Source organism: Macrobrachium nipponense, chromosome 27, assembly GCF_015104395.2.
Source record: "Macrobrachium nipponense isolate FS-2020 chromosome 27, ASM1510439v2, whole genome shotgun sequence".
In the NCBI taxonomy this organism is placed as follows: domain Eukaryota; kingdom Metazoa; phylum Arthropoda; class Malacostraca; order Decapoda; family Palaemonidae; genus Macrobrachium; species Macrobrachium nipponense.
Window position 1 is genome coordinate 18281222 of NC_087216.1, and position 20304 is coordinate 18301525.

A 20304-nucleotide genomic window follows, 5' to 3' on the forward strand; every position below is an offset into this window, starting at 1 on the left:
GCGCACCAAGAAAGAAGTATCAAGAACACGCTTTCGTCCTGGCTGCTGTGAGGTCTTCAGAAGGGGCGTATGAGGTGATGGTAGTGACGGAACTCCGTACGTACCCGTCCGAGAGCTCACGAAGTCAGAAGTATTGGCCCCTCGTTGGCGTTTCGTAAGAACTTCTCCGTGGCGCAGGTATGGAAGGCAGGGGTCTGGTACACCAGACTACCGGCACTTCCTTATACCTCTTGGATATTGCCATAGGTCCTTGATCGGTTTCCTTAGGACCCGTGGTGGCTGCTCAACACGTCGTCTAGCTAACCCAGACCCTAGCAGGCTGAACAGCATCGAGTCCTGGTGTGACTGTATGAATAGATAGTGAATGAGAAAGTGACTGGCTTCTCTTTCTATCTTTTTCTACCCCTCTACCTGTGGGTAGAGGGATACGGTCATTACCCTGCTGGATAAGGACGAGATGCCGGTGAGCTATATGACAGAGCCCCATCCTATCCCTTTCACTAGGGATAGGAGCAGAATATCCACCACTTCCTTCTACAAGGGGGGGAAGTGGATGCCTACAAGAGTCAAAAACCATGACTTTATCTTTGCTCCTGTACAGGAACAAGTTCTTACATTGCTGGTACGAAGAGATACGCTTGCCTGCCCTCTCTTAGTACCATCGGTCCAGAGGTCTGACCATTGATCCTGCGGTGGTGCACACCCCGATCAATCGGACAGAGGCTTGGATCCCTCCCTCGCTCTTACGACCAGGGAGGCTTCCAAGGTTGGGCGAACACCAGTCTGTTCACAAAAGACTCAGATTCCACCCACCAAGAAGTGAGTCTTCCTATTGTAAAAGGACCGAAGGTTTGTATGCCGTGTCGGAACAAATGACAATTTTGTCCAAAATTGCATTTTTCCTAACTATACAAACCTGAGGTCCTTTTACACATAGCCCCACCTCATGCCACCCCTCACTCTGCAGTTTTTGCTTGGGCCAAACAAAAGCAAAAGTGATTTGTTTACCTCCCAGTCGCGCAGCGCGCGCCTGTCGGACAAGCAGTTAACTACCGAACCCCTTGTTCGAAAGCTTACGACCTATCCAGCTGCCGCTAGTACCTCCTATTGTAAAAGGACCTCAGGTTTGTATAGTTAGGAAAAATGCAATTTTGGACAATTGTCATTTTTATTATTTTGCTTAGACTGACTGGTAACATTTATTTTACAGAAAAGACGAAATGAAGAACTAGCAAAGTGCTGTGAGGTCATGTTTGAACATTTAGATAATATTGCAGAGAATAATAAACGGAGGGCAGCGGTTGGCCGTTTCAGATAATGCTGCTTGGTATTATCTCCGTTAAGGTGATTTTAAAGTAAGATTCGACTGAAACTGCTAATACATTTACTCTGACTGGAGAGTATGTCCTTTGATATATTTGAGATTTTCTATTTATTGGTTATCATAAGAAGGCAAGAGTTTATTGGAAGTACAGTAAATATTGATTTTCTTTCCATTTTAGAAAGTTTTAGAGGAAATAGTGAATGCAGATGCTGGTGCTCCATGTTCGCAAAGACATTTTAAGAAAAAGCAGTTCATTGATCAGTTGAAAAGAGCTTTAGTACAACATAACATAAGTAAACATCTCACAGAAGCTGCTGCTGTTACTTGTGTAAAACTCTGCAAGATTGCAACATATATAAACATCAACGATTCAAATAATGTAGTGTTTGTATTAGTGCAGAGCGTCATTAGTGAACTAAAGGTAAGAAAGTACTAAATATTTATACCACTTTGTCTTATATGTGGCATTGACTCCATACTCTGTTTTTATTTGGACAGTATGTAAAGAAACAATCATAACATTTATTGTGGATACTATCTCCTTCATAATTGTATATTCTTTCAGAATTACTCTTCAATATGATGAAGCCATTTTCTAGAGGTCAAGCTTATATTTGTCAAGATTTTGTTGACCTTATGATTGACTGTTTCGTGTCACTCTTCCGCATCCTCCCGCATAACAACGAGGCTCTTAAAGTTTGTCTAAACCAAGGTTCCCCATCATCATATCATTTTGTTTTGGTCAGTTCACTACAGGTAAGAAAGGATGGGAAGTTCTGTTTTGTAAGTGTTAATCACTTCTTTTGCAATCATGTGTTTTGGTCTCTGGTTACAAACTCTTTTGTTATGAGAATTTATTTTATTAGACTATTTTGCATTGCTTTCAGATATATTGGAAAGGTTTCATAAATTTCAGAAAGTAGATTTTTTCAACTAAAGAATGGTAAAGGTGTTGAGAACTAATATGATGTTGGGAGGCAGGGAATGGAAGTTTGGGAAGTTTAAATTGCTAAAGAAACTGACAGACTTCACTATTTGTGGTTTATCCCATCAGATTTTTAGTGGCTGTTTATTTAAATGTATACTAATACAAAAACTTCCAGCCCAGTGAGAATGAAGAAACATAGCTGTGATCTAGTTAAATAATCTTCTGTTAATAATGATAGCAATAATAGATGTTTGAGCACTCATTTAACTGTCTTTTTAATCTTTTTACTTTTCAGAATAATTACGCAGCCAAGACTAGCGTGGTGGCCCCAGATTGATATAGTGTACAATAAATCCAGTGAACTCAGGTCAATGTTTACAGACACACTGAACAAAGTTAGTCAAGGGTGTATATCTCACACACTTCTTAGAATGACCCAGGTAATGAAGCATTTTGCATGGTTCTGTTACTGTCTTTACTTTTACAGTTGTATTTTGTTAATTCTGTTTTGATGTGAAAGGGCTAATTACAATTAAATTACTGCTTACTAGTTATGCCCTTAGAGACATTGTCTTGATTACTTACATTTTTTGTTATCTAACATTTACTAAAGAGATGCCATAACCTAATCAATAAGACAACAGTTGATCAATTTAGATTATTATTTGCTCACTCATTTGTAAGGTGACAATGCTGCTGTGTAATCTTGTAAACATGTTAACCCATGCAGATAACATGTTTCTGTAGGAAATTGTTCATTTGTAAACTTGGTGTGAATATTTGTTGGTTACAAAACACTTTATTTGTTCATGAAACTTACCTGTCAGATATATATATAGCTGTATTTTTCCAAATCCCGACAGAAATTTAAACACTTACGACACACGCAGTGGGAGTCAGGTGGTTAGTACCCATTCCCGCCGCTGGGAGGCGGGTATCAGGAATCATTCCCATTTTCTATTTATAATTTTTCTGTCGCCGGTGCTGGAAACCACCTGTTTGCAGCACCTCCGTCCAGATTTTGGAAACTTAACTAGCTACTTGAGTATCCCTTTTGGTTTCTCTTTGGTATCTGAATTGGATCGGTGGCTTGGCACACGTTGACTTTGGTTTGATTTGAATTTGGTATTGATTTTTCTTTGATCAAGATGTCAGGGTCTAGTTCTGCTAGCGCTAGATTTTGTTCCATGTCTGAATGTAGAGGTAGGCTACTGAAAGCTTCAGTAGACCCACATTCTGTTTGTAAAGTTTGCAGGGGGAATGAATGTACGTTTGAAAGTCGTTGTAAGGAGTGTGAAAGACTAACAGAGTCGGAATGGAAGGCGTATGAAACCTATCTTAAGAAACTTGAGCGAGATAGGTTAAGGAGGTCTTCCTCCAGGAGTGTTTCAGGTAGGCAAGATTTAAATTATTCTCCTGCTAACCCTCCTTCTGTAGATTATGCTCCTACCCCTGTAGTGTTGCCTCCGGCCCCTGAGACAGTGTCGGTAGAAGGTAATACATTATCGCTAATTCTTGAGTCGATTCGTAACTTAGAATCAAAAGTGTTAGCTCTGGAGAGCAAAAGTGAAGAGAAGTGCAGTGAAAGTGCCCCTTGTGTAGTGGAGGGTGCGTCAGATCGGCCTCATTCCGCCTCTAGACCTAGACCTCTGCTTGACTCCCAGATTACGGGGAGAGAGCATGTCAAAAGTCGAAGGAGGGTTACGAGGAACCCCCACCGATCTGGCGTGCCTTCGGCAGCTTCTGACGAACATACCCAGACTGCCAAGGAGCGTGCGCGTGCACGTCTTCTCAAGGAGTGCTTTTCTTCTTCTGAAGCTTCCTCCCCGCGCAAGGGGTGGAGCTCTCATACCGCATCACGTCCGCTGAAAAGGACGGCTCGCGTGCGGGACGCTTCACGTCCAAGTTGTTCTCCGGAACTTTGCTCGTCGCCCGATAGTGCGTTTGCTGCTTTTCCTCCGAGAAGAAGCGTAAGGATTATTCGGAGGCGGAGTCTTCCCTAGATGTTTCTTTCGAGCGCCGCAGTCGCTCTAAGGTGCGTGAAGCGGCGGTTCCTGGGAGTAGCAAGAAGGCGTCCCCTCGCCACTCTCCTGCTCACAGGATCAGCCCCTCCCCAGAAAAGGAGGCTTCACCTACAAGCAAGATTCTCCAGTCTCTTCAGCAGCAACTTCGAGATGTTTTTCCTTCGAGAGAGACTGTTCCACGTCGCCGTAAGAAGGATGACAATCTTCCTGTGAAGAGGTCGAGGCGTTCTCCCTCTCCCTCTCCTCGCTCGTCTCTCTCTCCGTTTGAGTCTCCCTCTAGAGTTCGTTCTGCTCCCCAGCAACTTTCTAGAGGAGGCGAGAAATTAGTTTCTCGCTCTCGTGAAGCGGTTGTTTCCGCTGCTACGAAACTTGTGGATAAGAAGCGAGTTTCTTTAGATGCCGAGCGCGCTTTTGTGAAAGTCAAACGCGCTTTAGTGGACGCCGAACGTGACTCGGTGCAAGTTTCGCGAGCGCCAGTGGACGCTCAGAGAGTTTTAGTGGACGCTCGGCGTGCACCAGTGGACGCTCGGCGCGCATCAGTGGACGCTCGGCAGTGGCACCAGTGGACTCTCAGCGCGCACAAGTGGACGCCAGGTGTACACCTGCGGCGTTTGAGCGCGCTTCTGTCGGCGCCAGTAGATTGGCTTCGGACGCCAAACGCGCGCCTACGGACGTCAGTTTTCCACTTCCGCAAGCACAAGCGGAGGCGGGAACTCTTCCTGTTCGCCGTTCTTTCTCTTTTGAGAAAGCTCGGGACTCTTCTTTACTTCCTCCGACTTCTCCAGTGTCTGAAGAGGAAGTTAGTGACGCTTTCGTCGAAGTGGACGAAGAACAGCAGTTGGCTCCAGTTTCGACGGACTACAAGGTTTTGACTCGTTTACTTCAGTCAGTCTTTGCAGACACTTTCCAACCTGAAGCTCCACGTACTCCTCCCTCTCAGTTTTCGTCTTCCAAAGCTGCTAAGATCTCGGGCTTTGTGAGAATGAAGAAGTCGCTTTCTACGAAGCAAGCTTTTAGAAAGGTCCATGATTGGATGGAAAAGAGGAAAGCTTCGGGCAAGACCTCTTTCGCTTTACCACCTTCAAGACTCGGTGGCAAAGCTGGTATGTGGTATGAGACGGGAGAAAACGTCGGAGTCAAGCTTCCAGCCTCAGCTCAAGGAGACTTTGGTAGCATTGTAGACGCCACCAGAAGATCTTTTTTGTCTTCCTCGAAGGTCTCGTGGACACATAGCGAGTTAGACTTTCACCTTAAAGGCCTCTTCAGGACACTAGAGGTCTTTAATTTTCTTGACTGGTGCCTGGGAGTATTGGATGCCAGGTCCAGGAGTTCTGATTCCATCAGTCTGGGGGAGCTGTCCAGTGTATTGTCTTGCATGGACAAGGCCGTCAGGGATGGTTCTGAGGAATTGGCTGCTCATTTCAGCACGGGACTGCTTAAGAAAAGAGCACTTTTTTGCAATTTTACTGCAAAGTCGGTCTCACCAGCGCAAAAAGCGGATCTTCTTTTCGCTCCTTTCTCAGAACATCTCTTCCCCCAGTCTATGGTAAAGGACATAGCTGCTAGTCTCCAGGAGAAAGCAACTCAAGACCTTCTGGCACAGTCTTCTAGGAAGCCTGCATACTTCTGTTCGTCTTCTGGGTCCTCTGCTTTGAAGAAGTCGAAGCCCTTTCGATCCGCTTCTTCCTCGAAGCCAGCCCCTCGAGGAAGAGGCTCTTTCAGAGGCAAGACTCCCGCTCCTTCCAAGAGCAAGAAGTGAGAGGGAAGTCCTTCAGACACCGGTAGGAGCCAGGCTTCTACATTTCGCGAAAGCTTGGGAAGAGAGAGGTGCCGACGCTTGGTCTCTGGACATCGTCAAGAAGGGGTACAGAATTCCTTTCCTGATGTTACCCCCGCTGTCTTCGACACCAAAGGATTTGTCTCCGTCGTATCAGGGAGAAAAGCAGAAAGTGCTTCACGATCTACTAGATCAAATGATCGAGAAGCAGGCAGTGGAACAGGTCTTCGACCGGAGTTCTCCGGGGTTTTACAACCGTCTGTTCCTAGTGCCGAAGCAGTCAGGGGGGTGGCGCCCCGTTCTGGATGTCAGCAGTCTAAATCGCTTCGTTACCAAGCAGAAGTTCAAGATGGAGACACCTCAATCCGTGCTTGCAGCTTTAAGACCGGGGATTGGATGGTCTCGTTAGACCTTCAGGGCGCATACTTTCACGTCCCCATCCATCCCCGATCAAGGAAATACCTGCGGTTTGTCCTGAAAGGGAAGATTTTCCAATTCAGGGCACTCTGCTTCGGTCTCAGCACGGCGCCGATGGTGTTCACCGTCTTATGAAGAACGTTGCGAGGTGCCTCCATCTTGCGGAAATAAGGATCTCTCTTACCTAGACGACTGGCTTATTCGAGCCTCATCGCAAGACAGGTGTCTGAAGGACCTTCACACGACTCTGTCGTTAGCGAAGTCCCTGGGACTTCTGGTGAATCTCGAGAAGTCGCATCTGACTCCTTCTCAATCCTTAGTCTATCTGGGGATTCAGATGGACTCAGTGGCTTTTCGGGCTTTCCGTCCCAGGGGCGACAACTTCAATGCCTGGACAGTGTCGGCCTTTCTAGGGAAGGAAACATGCTCGGTGAGGGAATGGATGAGTCTGCTGGGGACCATTTCCTCACTGGAGAAGTTTGTTTCTCTGGGAAGGTTGCACCTCCGACCACTTCAGTTCTTCCTCTCAAGCAATTGGTCACGCAACCAGGATCTAGAAGAGGTCTTGTTTTTGACGGAAGAAGTGAAAAAGCACCTCAAATGGTGGTTGGATCCAAAGAAGCTTGCGGAAGGACTTTCGCTCAAGCTTCGGAACCCCGACCTAGTGTTGTTCTCCGACGCGTCCTCCACGGGTTGGGGAGCAACACTGGGAGGAGAGAAGTGTCAGGCACCTGGAGAGGGGAACAGGTGTCCTGGCACATCAACCTAAAAGAACTCTCAGCGGTTTACCTCGCTCTAAGGTTCTTCGAGGAGGAAGTCTCCAGCAAAGTGGTTCAGATAAACTCGGACAACACCACAGCCTTGGCATACCTCAGGAAACAGGGGGGAACTCACTCTCATTCTCTGTTCGTCATCGCGAGGAATATCCTGATTTGGGCGAAGTCGCAAAAACGTCACGATTATGACAAGGTTTGTGTCAGGCGTGGAAAACGTGCGAGCGGACCTTCTCAGTCGGCAAGGACAGCTTCTGCCGACGGAATGGACCCTTCATCAGGAAGTATGCCAGGCGCTATGGAAGCTGTGGGGACGTCCTCATGTGGACGTTTTCGCAACTTCCCGAACGAAGAGACTTCCGCTGTATTACTCCCCAGTTCTGGACCCGGGAGCAGTGGCAGTAGACGCCCTACTGTGGAATTGGTCGGGACTAGACATTTACGCTTTTCCCCCACCTCAAAATCCTCGGGGAAGTAATGAGGAAGTTCGCTGCATCAGAAGGAGCGAGAATGACCCTCATCGCCCCCTTCTGGCCAGCGGCCGACTGGTTCACGGAGGTGATGTCCTTCCTAGTAGACTTTCCGAGGACTCTGCCCCTAAGGAAGATCTACTCAGACAGCCCCACTTCGAGAGGTACCACAAAAAACCTCCCCGCTCTGAGTCTGACTGCGTTCAGACTATCAAGAAGTTGGCCAGAGCGAAGGGGTTTTTCAAGACCTGTGGCAACGGCGATTGCCACCGCAAGGAGGCCCTCCTCAATCGCAGTTTTTACCAATCAAAGTGGGCTGTCTTTAGAAGTTGGTGCAGAAGGAAGGGCATTTCCTCCACCTCAACCTCTGTGAGCCAGATAGCAGATTTCCTTCTTCACCTTAGGAAAGAAGCGAAACTAGCCGTTCCCACGATTAAAGGCTACAGAAGCGTGCTTTCTGTGGTCTTCAGACATAGAGGACTCGACTTAGTGAATGATAGAGACATTCATGATCATTAGATCATTTGAGACTGTGAAAGTTCTCCAACCTAAAGTACCATCGTGGACTTAGACGTGGTACTGAAGTTTCTCATGTCGAGTCAATTTGAACCGCTCCATTTAGCCTCGCTTAGGAATCTTACTAAGAAGACCATTTTCCTAACCGCTCTGGCGACGGCGAAGAGGGTTAGCGAAATTCAAGTCATAAGCAAGCATATTGGGTTCAAGGATCATAGTGCAGTTTGTTCCTTAAGTCCTACGTTCTTAGCAAAGAACGAGAACCCTTCCAACCCTTGGCCGAGAACGTTCGAGATCAAGGGGTTGTCGGAGCTAGTGGGACCTGAAGCTGAGAGAGTCCTGTGTCCTGTCAGGGCTCTCAAGTTTTATTTGTTTTCAGAGAACCAGAGCATGCAGAGGTTCTTCGGAGAACTTGTGGTGCTCTGTGAAAAAAACCAGATCTTCCGATGTCGAAGAATGCACTGGCGTTCTTCTTAAGAAGTACGGTTAAGGAAGCCCATGAAAAGTGTAGTGAAAGTTACATGGAGCTTCTGAAAGTGAAAGCCCACGAGTTGAGGGCTATTGCTACTTCGGTGGCTTTTCACAAAAATATGGCAATCAAAGACATTTTGGGCGCCACTTATTGGCAAAGCAATTCGGTGTTCGCTTCACACTACCTGCGGGAGGTGAAAGCAACATACGAAAATTGTTACTCGCTCGGGACCATACGTCGCTGCAGACACTGTTTTGGGGGCAGGCCGGTAGCGCTCATCCTATCCTGTTTAATGGTTAGGGAGTTTTTAACTTGTGTTATGGTTGTGGGGTTGACCGCCTGCGGCGGATCTCCCTTCCATTAGCTTAGTCTATGTGGGATACTTTTGGTAGGCTACGCCAGGTGGTTGGTTTTTACTTATTTCGTTGCCCTCATTTGTATGGTCAATGGTCTAGTCACGTCGTGGTCTCGCCCCTGTTGACAGATCATCTGGAGTGCACCAGCTATATAGGTCTCTACCTCGTAAGTAAGTAAGTATATCTTAGTTTTACCAGACCACTGAGCTGATTAACAGCTCTCCTAGGGCTGGCCCGAAGGATTAGATATTTTTACGTGACTAGGAATCAATTGATTACCTAGCAACGGGACCTACAGCTTATTGTGGAATCCGAACCACATTATATCGAGAAAGGTATTTCTATCACCAGAAATAAATCTCTCTTGTTCCACGTTGGCCGGGCCGAGAATCGAACTCGGGCCACCGAATTAGCAGCCGAGTGCGAAGTTCACTTGGCCAACGTGGGACCGTCTACCTCGCTGGCAACTCTAGTAGCACAAGCAGACTTACGCGGCAGTAACCACGAAGTCAGCTATGCTAACAGGTAAGGAATCAAGATATCAATTATCTGCATATATGTTGTTTTCCTAAAATCTTCTATTCTGTCTACTCCCACCACCAAAGGTGGGATTCAGCTATACATATATATATCTGACAGGTAAGTTTCATGAACAAAATGATATTGTAATGATACAATTAAGTTTGTTCATACTTACCTGGCAGATATATATAATCAAGTACCCACCCACCTCCCCTCAGGAGACAGTGGAAATAAAAAATTATGAATAGAAAATGGGAATGATTCCTGATACCCGCCTCCCAGCGGCGGGAATGGGTACTAACCACCTGACTCCCACTGCGTGTGTCGTAAGTGTTTAAATTTCTGTCGGATTCGGAAAAATACAGCTATATATATATCTGCCAGGTAAGTATGAACAAACTTAATTGTATCATTACAATATCATTTTTATAATATATTAGTGGTACATTCACTAGCAAGTTTTAGCATTTTGTTTTCCATGTTGCATTGTGATGACTAGCAGCTTTTCAGGTGACTGCCAGCTTCCATTATTGATAAAATATGTTGCTCGCTGTTGCTCCATAAGTTTGTCTCGTGAATTTAGAATCTTAGAATTACACATTTGTTTTGCAGAGTTTATCGTTAAAGGAGAAAGTGTCCACATTAAAGTTCAAAGAGAAATCTTCAGACGAAGCTCCATCTTATAAGAATCTGCTGCTTTGGATGGTTCGTCTTATTCATGCAGATCCTATGCTTATGCTCAATGTGAGTCCAATTCTTCTATATTTTTAATTGTAGAATAAGTGTGATGTGAATTTGTAAAACATATTGGCCTCTACTTAAGAGGTCAGTGTAAGCATTTAGGAAATTTTAATTCGACATCTTCCTTGGCAATGTTTACGGATTACATGTAATTTTACTTGTGGCTGGTGGGTTTAGGTTAGTTTTTTTTGCCACGGAACATTTGGTATTTGGAGGAACTAAGGTTTGTTCATGTATGGAACAAACCTGAGGTCTTAACATGAGGATAATACTAGTGCCAAGCTGGAAACCGGTAGAATTAAAATTAAACGTGAAATCCAGGTACTATTGGCATCTATACCAGGTCACAGGGCATGCATTACCCAGAATGCCCTCCGCGTCCCGTGACCAGCCAGTTACTTTCCTACCGCCTCTAAGATAGGACATGATTACTTGCTATCTGTTTTAAAGCCGGTTTTTTAGTTTGCCCGATTTTATTCATTTTTCACTTTTTAAATTTCTTTCGCTAACGTGTTCTCAGTGTGGGTGTGATCTGTAAGGTGTGTGGTAAGTTGTGAGATGGAGATTTTACTTCAACCAACGGGAGCTTCTTCCGGTTCTCAGAAGAGACAAAGGAAACGCTCTGGAGTGAGTGGGTTCCCTTGTTCAAGATTTTTAACTTCGGTGGCTACAGATCCTCATCCAACGTGTAGTAGGTGCAGAGAAAACGTATGTACTATTACTAATCCTTGTTCAGTTTGTCGTGGTTGGTCGGTGGAACAGTGAAGAAAGTTTTATGAGAAAGGCCAGTACAAGAGAAAGGAGACGACGCCATCTTTGGATGACCAAGCGTCGTCGGCTTCTTTTGTATTGGCGATACACCAGACTGCTCCATGTGTTTCATTGCCTGCTTTTGATTTTTCCCATACTCCTTCAGTTTCTTCTAGCAATTCGCTATCGGAAACTCCATGAGGGGTTTTGGGTAATTTTATGAATAATTATGCTCCGTTATTCCTGGCAGGGAGGGGGGGAGCATCACCATCTTTGTTCCAGGTGTCGGCTTCAGAGGCACAGAGAATGGAGGGTATGCCGGAGACTGTTCGTAAGTACAGGACGGATCAAAAAGGAAGTGTCCAGGAATACATTATCGTTTTGGCTAAGAGAAACTATCAGGACAGAAGACAGAGGGTCAAATAGCCAGGAGAGAGCTAGAGCTCATGACATCAGGGGCTTGAGTGCTTCTTTGGCATTCAAGAAAAATATGTCTGTAGAGAGAATTCTGAAAGCTGGTATTTGGCAACGCCAACAAATTTTCACTTCTTTTTATTTAAACAATGTTGCCCATAGATCCTTGGACACTTTTTCCTTGGGTCCAGTGGTGGCGGCCCAGCAAGTAGTATACCTCATCTGGTACCCCTGGCGGGTCAGTTTGTGTCTAGTCTAAGATGAAGGTATGAAAGTAGAATGAATGAGATGACTGGTTTTTCTTCTTTACTACTTTCTTTCTACTCCTTTACCTATGGGCAGTATGAAGGAGAGTACCATCATAAGCTGGAGCGGACTAGATGCAGGTGAGGTGGTCAGCCAATACTGTAATGATAATCTAGAGTATAGTATACTTTTCAGTAGCAACACACTCCTCTCTATAGTAGGGAAAGAGAGGGGTGATAATAGATCCAGATGCAAGGGACAGGAATGGTTTAGGAGCATGGATAGTTCTCCATCTTCCGTAGTATAATAAACCATGGCATCCTATGAACACCCAGTGGGGGGAAACCAATAGATTCTCAAATATCTTTGGTTCAAGAGTTATAGGCCATTGTCTTAGAATACACATACTATTCGGAAATGGATAAAGGTGGCAAACTCCCAGTCAGTTATAAAGACTTACCTCCCACCAATAAGTAAGTCTATCCTAATGTTAAGACCGAAGGTTGTTCCGTATATGAACAAATGACAAATTTTCAACCAATTTGTATTTTTCATAACTAACAAACCTGAGGTCTTAACAGGTAAAGGCCCACCTCTAACCACCCCTCTAGCAGTCTAAACTGGGTTGGAAAGGTAACTGACTGGTCACGGGACGCGGAGGACATTCTGGGTAATGCATGCCCCGTGACTTGGTATAGATGCCAATAGTCCCAGGATCTGTCATGTTTAATTTTAATTCTGCCGGTTTCCAGCTTGGCGCTAGTATTATCCTAATGTTAAGACCTCAGGTTTGTTAGTTATGAAAAATACAAATTGGTTAAAAATTTGTCATTTTAAAATACTGCTGATCATTCAGTTTTGTATGTAGCTTAGATGTCAGGTTTAACTTGGTAAATGCAACTAGTAATTTAGTGGTTGTATGTAGCAGGGTTAATTTGGTAAATGCAATCTGTCATTTAGTGGTCGTATGTAGAAGGTTTAACTTGGTAAATGTAAATGCAATCTGTCATTTAGTGTTTGAGGAAGCATGCATTATTGCATAGTAAAAAGGAATGTTTTTAGAATATTGTTTGGAAATATATGTGACATAATAGTACCTTTAACAAAAAAGTAAATGGAACAAGTCAGGAAAATCAAAGGAGATTATGCACTCTTAGAATGATACAGTATTTGTAAGGAACTGAGACATTTATTAAATTTCAATCTATTCATTGTTTGTAAGATACCTCTCAAGTTACTTCTTAGTTCCTTTGCTTTTTTTTAAGCGTATAATGTATCTGATTATTTTGCAGAATCAAGGTAAAGCTGGACATGAAATTCAGAGTTCAACCCTAGAACTCATAAATGGTTTGGTATCGTTAGTTCATAACCCGTCCATGCCGGATGTGGCAGCAGAGGCTATGGAAGCATTGCTCGTTTTACATCAACCAGAAAAGATTGAGATGTGGAATCCTGAGGCTCCCATCAATACGTTTTGGGATGTGAGGTTAGTATCTTGTGAGCCTATAGATTTAGGAAGAGATCCACATGGGGTGGTAATGCTATCAGTGCACCTCACAGTGCACTGTAGGCATTACTTAGATTTTTTGTTGCATCCCTTTGCCCATAGCTACAACCCCTATCATTCCTTTTACTGTATGTCTGTTCATTTCTTTCTCTCATCTTACTTTCCACCTTCTCGTGACAATTGTTTTATAGTGCAAATTCCAATGTTTTCTTCTTTTTACACTTTAAAACCTTCTTTGCTCTCAAGCTCCCTCTCTGCACTGAAAGACTTCATAGGCCCAGCACTTGGTCTTAGGCCTAAATTTTATATTCCTATTCCAAAATTGGGAAAATTATTTTTGTAACATTTGTGCAATTCATTTTTTCCATGGATTTTGAATAGATGCTCTTCAGAGTAAGTTTCATGTACTTGAGAAAAAATTATGGATTGATTTTAGTAAAGACTATCAGTTACTGGGTAACTAAGAGTTTTGTTTTTATACTTCCAGTTCACAGGTGCTGTTTTCAATATCACAAAAATTAATACAGCATCAAATCATCAACTACACAGAAATTCTAAAATGGCTGAGAGATATTTTAGTGTGCAGAAATGCATTCCTACTGCGTCACAAAGATTATGCCAACTGCAATATTGGAGCTCACATTGCTATATGTAAACAGGCTCACATTAAACTAGAGGTAAGAATATTTTTCGAGTTATTTTATCGCATGTCACTTGCTTGCAGATTTTCATTGATATTTGTGTGTTAAGTAAATGTTCATGTCTTTTTCTTTCTCATATTCATTCTGTTCTTGTTCCCTACAGGTTGTCTTTCTTATGTACCTGTGGAGTATTGATATGGATGCTGTTTTAGTGGCCATGTCATGTTTTGCTTTGCTGTGTGAAGAAGCTGACATTAGGTGTGTCTGGGATGAGGTCACAGCAACTGTTACTTATTTATTGCCCAATTACCATGTGTACCAGGAGTTAGCTGCAGCGTCAACAATCTTAACTACAGGTATATCTTTTGCTTGACTCTTTTATTCATTGCAATCAGACTTTTCACTGACGTATACTATATATATCACCTTTTTGGCTGTTTATTGACTCTGATGAAAAATAAGAATGATGGATTTTATGATGCTTAGTTGATGACAGTTAGATGATGAACAAATCCCATTTTCTTAATGCAGCTTCATTGGAATCAAGAATTGTTTGTCAACAACATCAGCAGGGTAAGATTATATTGCACAGTACTCATGTCTCCCCAAGATGTTTAATGTGCATTTGTAGGTTCCCATAAATTTTTATAAGGATTATATGTTCCATGCAGTATTCAGGCTAAGCTTCTTGGGATACTAATTGTAATTAAGGAATTGCATACATAAATTCAGTGTTTTTACTCTACCTCAGTGAAATGAAATATTTACTGCATTATAGAACCACATCAAAGGAATGTGACTGCACTTAAACATATACCTATTATTTCCAAGTTACTGATATCCAGAATTGGTACTGGGATAGAGATTTGTTAGTTCTGTCGGAAATCGGAAGTTATGTATTAATAAAGTTTAATGTATTTATAGCTGTTCAATTTTTTATAATACCTAAAATTGCTACTGTATTTAAACCTTTGGACATGGTGCATTTTAAGAAACAGAATTCTTCAAGGTAAGAGAAGGACCCTCCCATGCAGGTCATTCCATCTTGTACTGCTTTGATTCAGCCAGTAGTGTACAGTCTGTATGCATTCCATTCAGTTTTCTGTAACCAGATTAAACAAAAGTACATTTCCATTAGGGTACAGTATGTTAAATTAAGGGACATTATACATCAGGTATCACTTATACATTAGATTGAGAGCAGAAAAGGAAATTAATTTATTAAATAGGGGTATTATCCATTAGGATACTGCATATTACTGGAATGATTAATACGTTTATTTAATAAATTCATTTCCTTTTCTGCTGTCAATCTAATGTATATTAAATTTGAGAACAATATACTTCAAGTACCATTTACACAAATTGAAAGCAGTAAAGGAAATAATAAATGCATCTAGGTAAAGTTGTGCTTTTATCCTATACCCAACCTTCCTTTCCACATGAGTACCCTTTATTTAGTATGCGCACAACATTTTTAAAGAGCATAAGGGATGTTGCTATTTCAACTCAAATTTTTTAAACTTGACTGGAAACATTGTGAATGGGTTACCAGGTGATGTGCTGTCAGGATTAATATGAGTACCATAAGAAGACATCTGAGGCATATTCCAAGGTATATACATAATGCTTACATGAATTTGTTGTTCAGTGAGAGCTGAAAATTGATGCAAGAATAGATTGAAGAAGCTGGATGGTAATTTGGGAAGAGAATAGTGGGAATGAATGAAATGCAAAATATACAAAGCAGGGTAGGTGTATACAGAGTGAGTTTGCAAAGAATCTTCACTGTCTCACTGTACTTCTACTTGGGAAGAAGTATCAAAGTAGTATTGTTTGAGGATCGCCAGGAAGTCAAGCCCCAGTCCATTTAATTTTGGTATTCTGTTTGGTTTTTATCTATCTTTGTCTGTTAGAAGTAATAGGTGAAAGAGTTAAGTGATTGATCTGACTGAAATGTGTGGTATCTGGAAATATCACTTTCTAGGTATCCTTTTAGGTGGAACTTGAATTGGCAATATTCAGCATTGATCTAATGTTACTCTTCAAAGTAAATTGTAACTTAAAATTTTTAAAGTTGAAGAGAGTCAATTAATTTTTGTTTTTGTTTCAGGTCGAGCAGCACTTCAGAAACGCATTATGGCTCTCTTGCGTAAAATAGAAAAATGGACTCCAGGATGTCTTCAGGTACTGTATTACAGTGTTTCTAACTGATTCACACATCTCTGCATTTGATTGTTTATGATTGTTTTATTTTTTTAATCTACTGAGCAGTGGACTCTTCCCTGCCTCCTATTTCACAGCTCATCTAAATTGCACTTAGTCTTTAATTAGGGAGGTTTGTCATTTAAAAGACAAGATAAAAAGCAAAGAAATGACATGCTACTGTGATTTACAGTATCATTGTTAACCTTGCTTTGTTTTATTTGTATAAACATCACAATGCTTCTTTCTGTACGAAAATCTGTAAAAAGTTAGAATAAAGTAACCTCAAAACCATTTAAAGTAATTTAAAGTTATGGGGTATTTCCCACAACTGCACCAGAACTGTATTTGCTCAATGAATATTCTTTTAGTTACAATTAACTTTAATGAGAAAGTGGTATCAAAATGGAATATTGTACCTGTTTCCTTTTGAATTAGACAATAGAGGCTAAAGGAAGCTTAATAGTCTTAAAATCTTCATCCAGTTACCGTTGTCGCCCACTAGCCTACAGTTAGGCTACTCCTACATAGGGATCCTATTTGAATATTGTGACTTTAAGCTGCTGCTTCTAAATTTTTAAATCGGTTTCATTAATGTTTTGCTCAATAAATTAGGATTTTTACCCCCAGAACTGGCTCTCCTCTTGAAATCATTAAAATCAAGGTTTCATTATATACAATATAAACCTGAAATATGAAATATGATGGAATGGGTTTAGCATTCTTGTCACCATGAATAGATTTAAATCTTATTACAAGGTGTTATCTGCAACCTTTTTTTTTCAGAATTTATTACAAGTGCTCACTTATTTTTAAAAAAATGAAGATTTGTTTTGCGTTGCCTTTATTTTCGTATGTCTCCTACCTTTATTTGATTATAAAAACCGTTTTGAGATATTTTTAGACTTGTAAATGTCTACCTCCTATTGAAAATTTCTCTTGTAATTCATTCTGTTTATTTTTGCCCTTCTCTTCCTTCTCTTATCTTATCAAGGCCTTTTTTTGAAATGGAAATCTTACTTTGTTTCAGGCTTGGGAAGATACATTCATTAATTGGGAAAATTCAACAAAAATGCTTGTTTCCTACCCAAAGGCTAAGCTCGATGATGCCCAAATAACAGACAGTTTTCATCGATCAGTCTGTAAGAGAAGACACTCCCATCAGAGTAGTGAACATGAATTAGAGGTAAGTGTTCGTTTATATATAGGGATATTTAAATATTAAGGAATGCTTGTTGAATGTGCCTGTCAGAACAGTTGTGAAAGGTTTAAAGTTGCCACTTTGAATTTTAGCCTAGCTTAACTTTCTTTACACAAATGAATAATCTACCCACATGTATGCATTCTCCAACTCCAGTATACTCCAGAAATCACCTTAGATCAACAGCACAACAAGACTTCCCCCTCATTTTGGGACCACCTTGACGTGGTGAGGGGGCTCTCGAACCTCAGGAATCTCTTCCCAGGTTCGAACCCAAGAGTCCCATATGACATTATATATTTTCGAGTAAACTTATGTGGACTTTTCCATTTTTTGCCAAAATTTTTAAAAGCAAATAAATGAGAAAACATATCATGGCTTAACGTGGAGTTAAATCCGAAGCTAAATAGTGAGAACTGTGGTAGATCCATCATCTACCCGACAATGTTCGGACCTGTTTTTCAGGCGGAACTATTCTGTGGAGCTGGACCACGGATTCCAGGGGGGGCCTGGTTCTAGGAATAGAACTCTCGGCATTCTATCCAGTTTGCCCATAATGTGATTAGGATGGGGATAATTGTATTAACATAATACTCTTAGTCCTAGCAAGCGGGTTCTGCTTACACTTGGGCCATACTAATCATGTTATGCCATCCCCTTTTGGGGTAGGGTAGGGATGTGGACATTTGGGAGTCCTTTCTCACTTGTGCCTTTGGCAGAAGATTTAACTTCGCGAAGGGCCAATGATATCTTTTCAAGATTTTTTTTTTTTTTTTTTTTTTTTTTGTAAAAACTCAAATTTATGAACTGTGAAATAAATGATTTGAGTACCCCACTGGCCCATGATGGAAAAACTACGGCACAGTTGATGACCATTGGCACGTCACTCCCGAATTTCCTTTTATAGTACTTTCACAAGTAGTGAAAGTACTATAAAAGATACAAAGGAACACCCTGTTCCAAGTAAAGCAGCAGAGCCAGAAAACCAAATAGAGTGCATAAATAAAAAAGAAACAAACAAAAATAAATTGGTAAACTCCAATATCGTAACAATGGAACCATATATGATGAACATAATTCTGAATTAGAGACAAATAATCCTCCCAGCAATACAGAAAAATATAAAAATCATAATAGACAAGCAAAATACATAAAACAAGGACAAAAGAAACAAAAATTACCGACTTAATCCCACATTGGTACATTTTGATGACCTCTTTGGACCAGGTAATTGGTCAAGATTTCTAGTCCTCAGCTGACAACAAAATCTCAGCAGCGATGCTAGAAAACAAATTACTTAACATATATCCAACACAAAACATGGAATGCAGACACATCAAGGACAATGAATGGCTTATCCAAGTAACCAATAAAAAGCAGTCCACTGCCTTTTCAAGTATAACAGAAATAAATAATATAAAGGTAATAATTACAAGCCACGAAAACATTGAATTATGTACAGGGTACAGTCATCCTACCCAATAGCGAGCAGGAGCTTCCTTCAAAACAACTATTGCTAGACTCCCTAAAATTGAGATATAACAATATCCACGATTTAGAAATATACTCTATTTCAAGTAGGAAAGATAAAAGTAAAAATAACAACATTGCCAAAATAAAATTTACAGGCCAAGACTTACCATTTAAAATAAAAATTCTTGGACAAAATAGAGAAGTTCGTCCTTTTTGTTCCTAAACCATTACAATGTACACAGTGCTCAAGGTATGGACACACATACAAAAGATGCCGTAATAAAGCTATATGTGCAGTCTGTGCATCAGATGACCATACCACTAATTGGAACTGTAATCAATCAAAATGTATTAATTGTGGACTAGCCCATCACGCAAAATCTAAGGAGTGTTCATTTTACAATATACACAGAACTTCAGTTGTTAATAAATAGGACAGGAATGTCCATCTGGAAGCCAGACTTGAGCTAAAAGTAAGAGGCGTTAACAATCCATCCAAAACCCCCACCTTTTCAAATGTGACTAAAAATCAAGACATCAAATACAGCACAATGACAAACAAGATAGTATAAACAGGGCAAACTGGATTTCATACCAATAATACTGAAACACAAAATAAAAGTGATATTACAACAACCAATACCACCACTAACATAGATGATTCAGTTATCCATGGAAAAGAACTTCCAATAGAAGAAGAATTAAATAATGATGATAATCGAACTGGCAAAAAGAAAAGAATTCTAGAAAGAACCCCACCTAAGGGAAAAAAGGTAAATATTGAAAATTACAATCAATCCAGAGAGACTCCAACTACACCAGGAGAACATTTTAAAAAAGATATTAAACTAACCTCATCACAAGTGGAAATACACAATTACCCTCAATCTCAATCAAACAGCCAACATCGGACAGTAAAGATCACTCTTTACAAGTTCCATCAAATAATACTAATGAAAATCATACCATTAAACCAAACCAAAATATAACTATCACCCCCCAACCATCCACAAGACCGAAATATCCCATTAACAACAACAAAACAAATAACCCCTCAAACCAACAGTCCTTATCACTAACAGAAAAGGAACAATAGAATTACAAAACCAGAAATTTCTAAAGCTAGACCAAAAACTTCTGAACCAATAATTAACATTACCAAACATGCTTCATCTTGTGGTTGTAATGAATGCTTTGTAGTAAAATATAACCAACTAACTACCAAGACAGAGGACACAGTACGAAATTGTATTGACAATTTTACCAAATTAAGGAGGTGCCCTTTAACACACCAACATGAGAACGAATTATGTTCTGAATCCTTAAAATACAAAAAGGAAATTATAAAATCAAAAATAGACTTATTAATATTCAACTATGAAAAACAAACAACTGCAGAATCTAATAACCAACATACAAATACAACGATTAAAAACCACAAATAAATTCAAATGCATATAAACTACGAGATAAAGTAAAATCAGCAATCAATTTACAGAATTTAACACCAATTCCTCCCAATAATGGAATATAAAATCATTCAATGG

The 20304-nt window shown here is 41.0% G+C and overlaps 1 protein-coding gene across 1 annotated transcript in view; it reads left to right on the top strand.

Annotated features, from left to right (window-relative positions):
- LOC135200618 (neurofibromin-like) overlaps positions 1-20304 on the top strand; it is a 369381-nt gene that overhangs the window by 19203 nt on the left and 329874 nt on the right. Inside the window, 12 exon segments of the mRNA XM_064229231.1 lie at positions 1211-1298; positions 1301-1338; positions 1503-1744; positions 1888-2073; positions 2539-2692; positions 10192-10323; positions 13023-13216; positions 13725-13914; positions 14042-14234; positions 14410-14451; positions 15992-16065; positions 17114-17269. Of these exon segments, the coding sequence (XP_064085301.1) occupies positions 1211-1298; positions 1301-1338; positions 1503-1744; positions 1888-2073; positions 2539-2692; positions 10192-10323; positions 13023-13216; positions 13725-13914; positions 14042-14234; positions 14410-14451; positions 15992-16065; positions 17114-17269 (1689 nt within the window).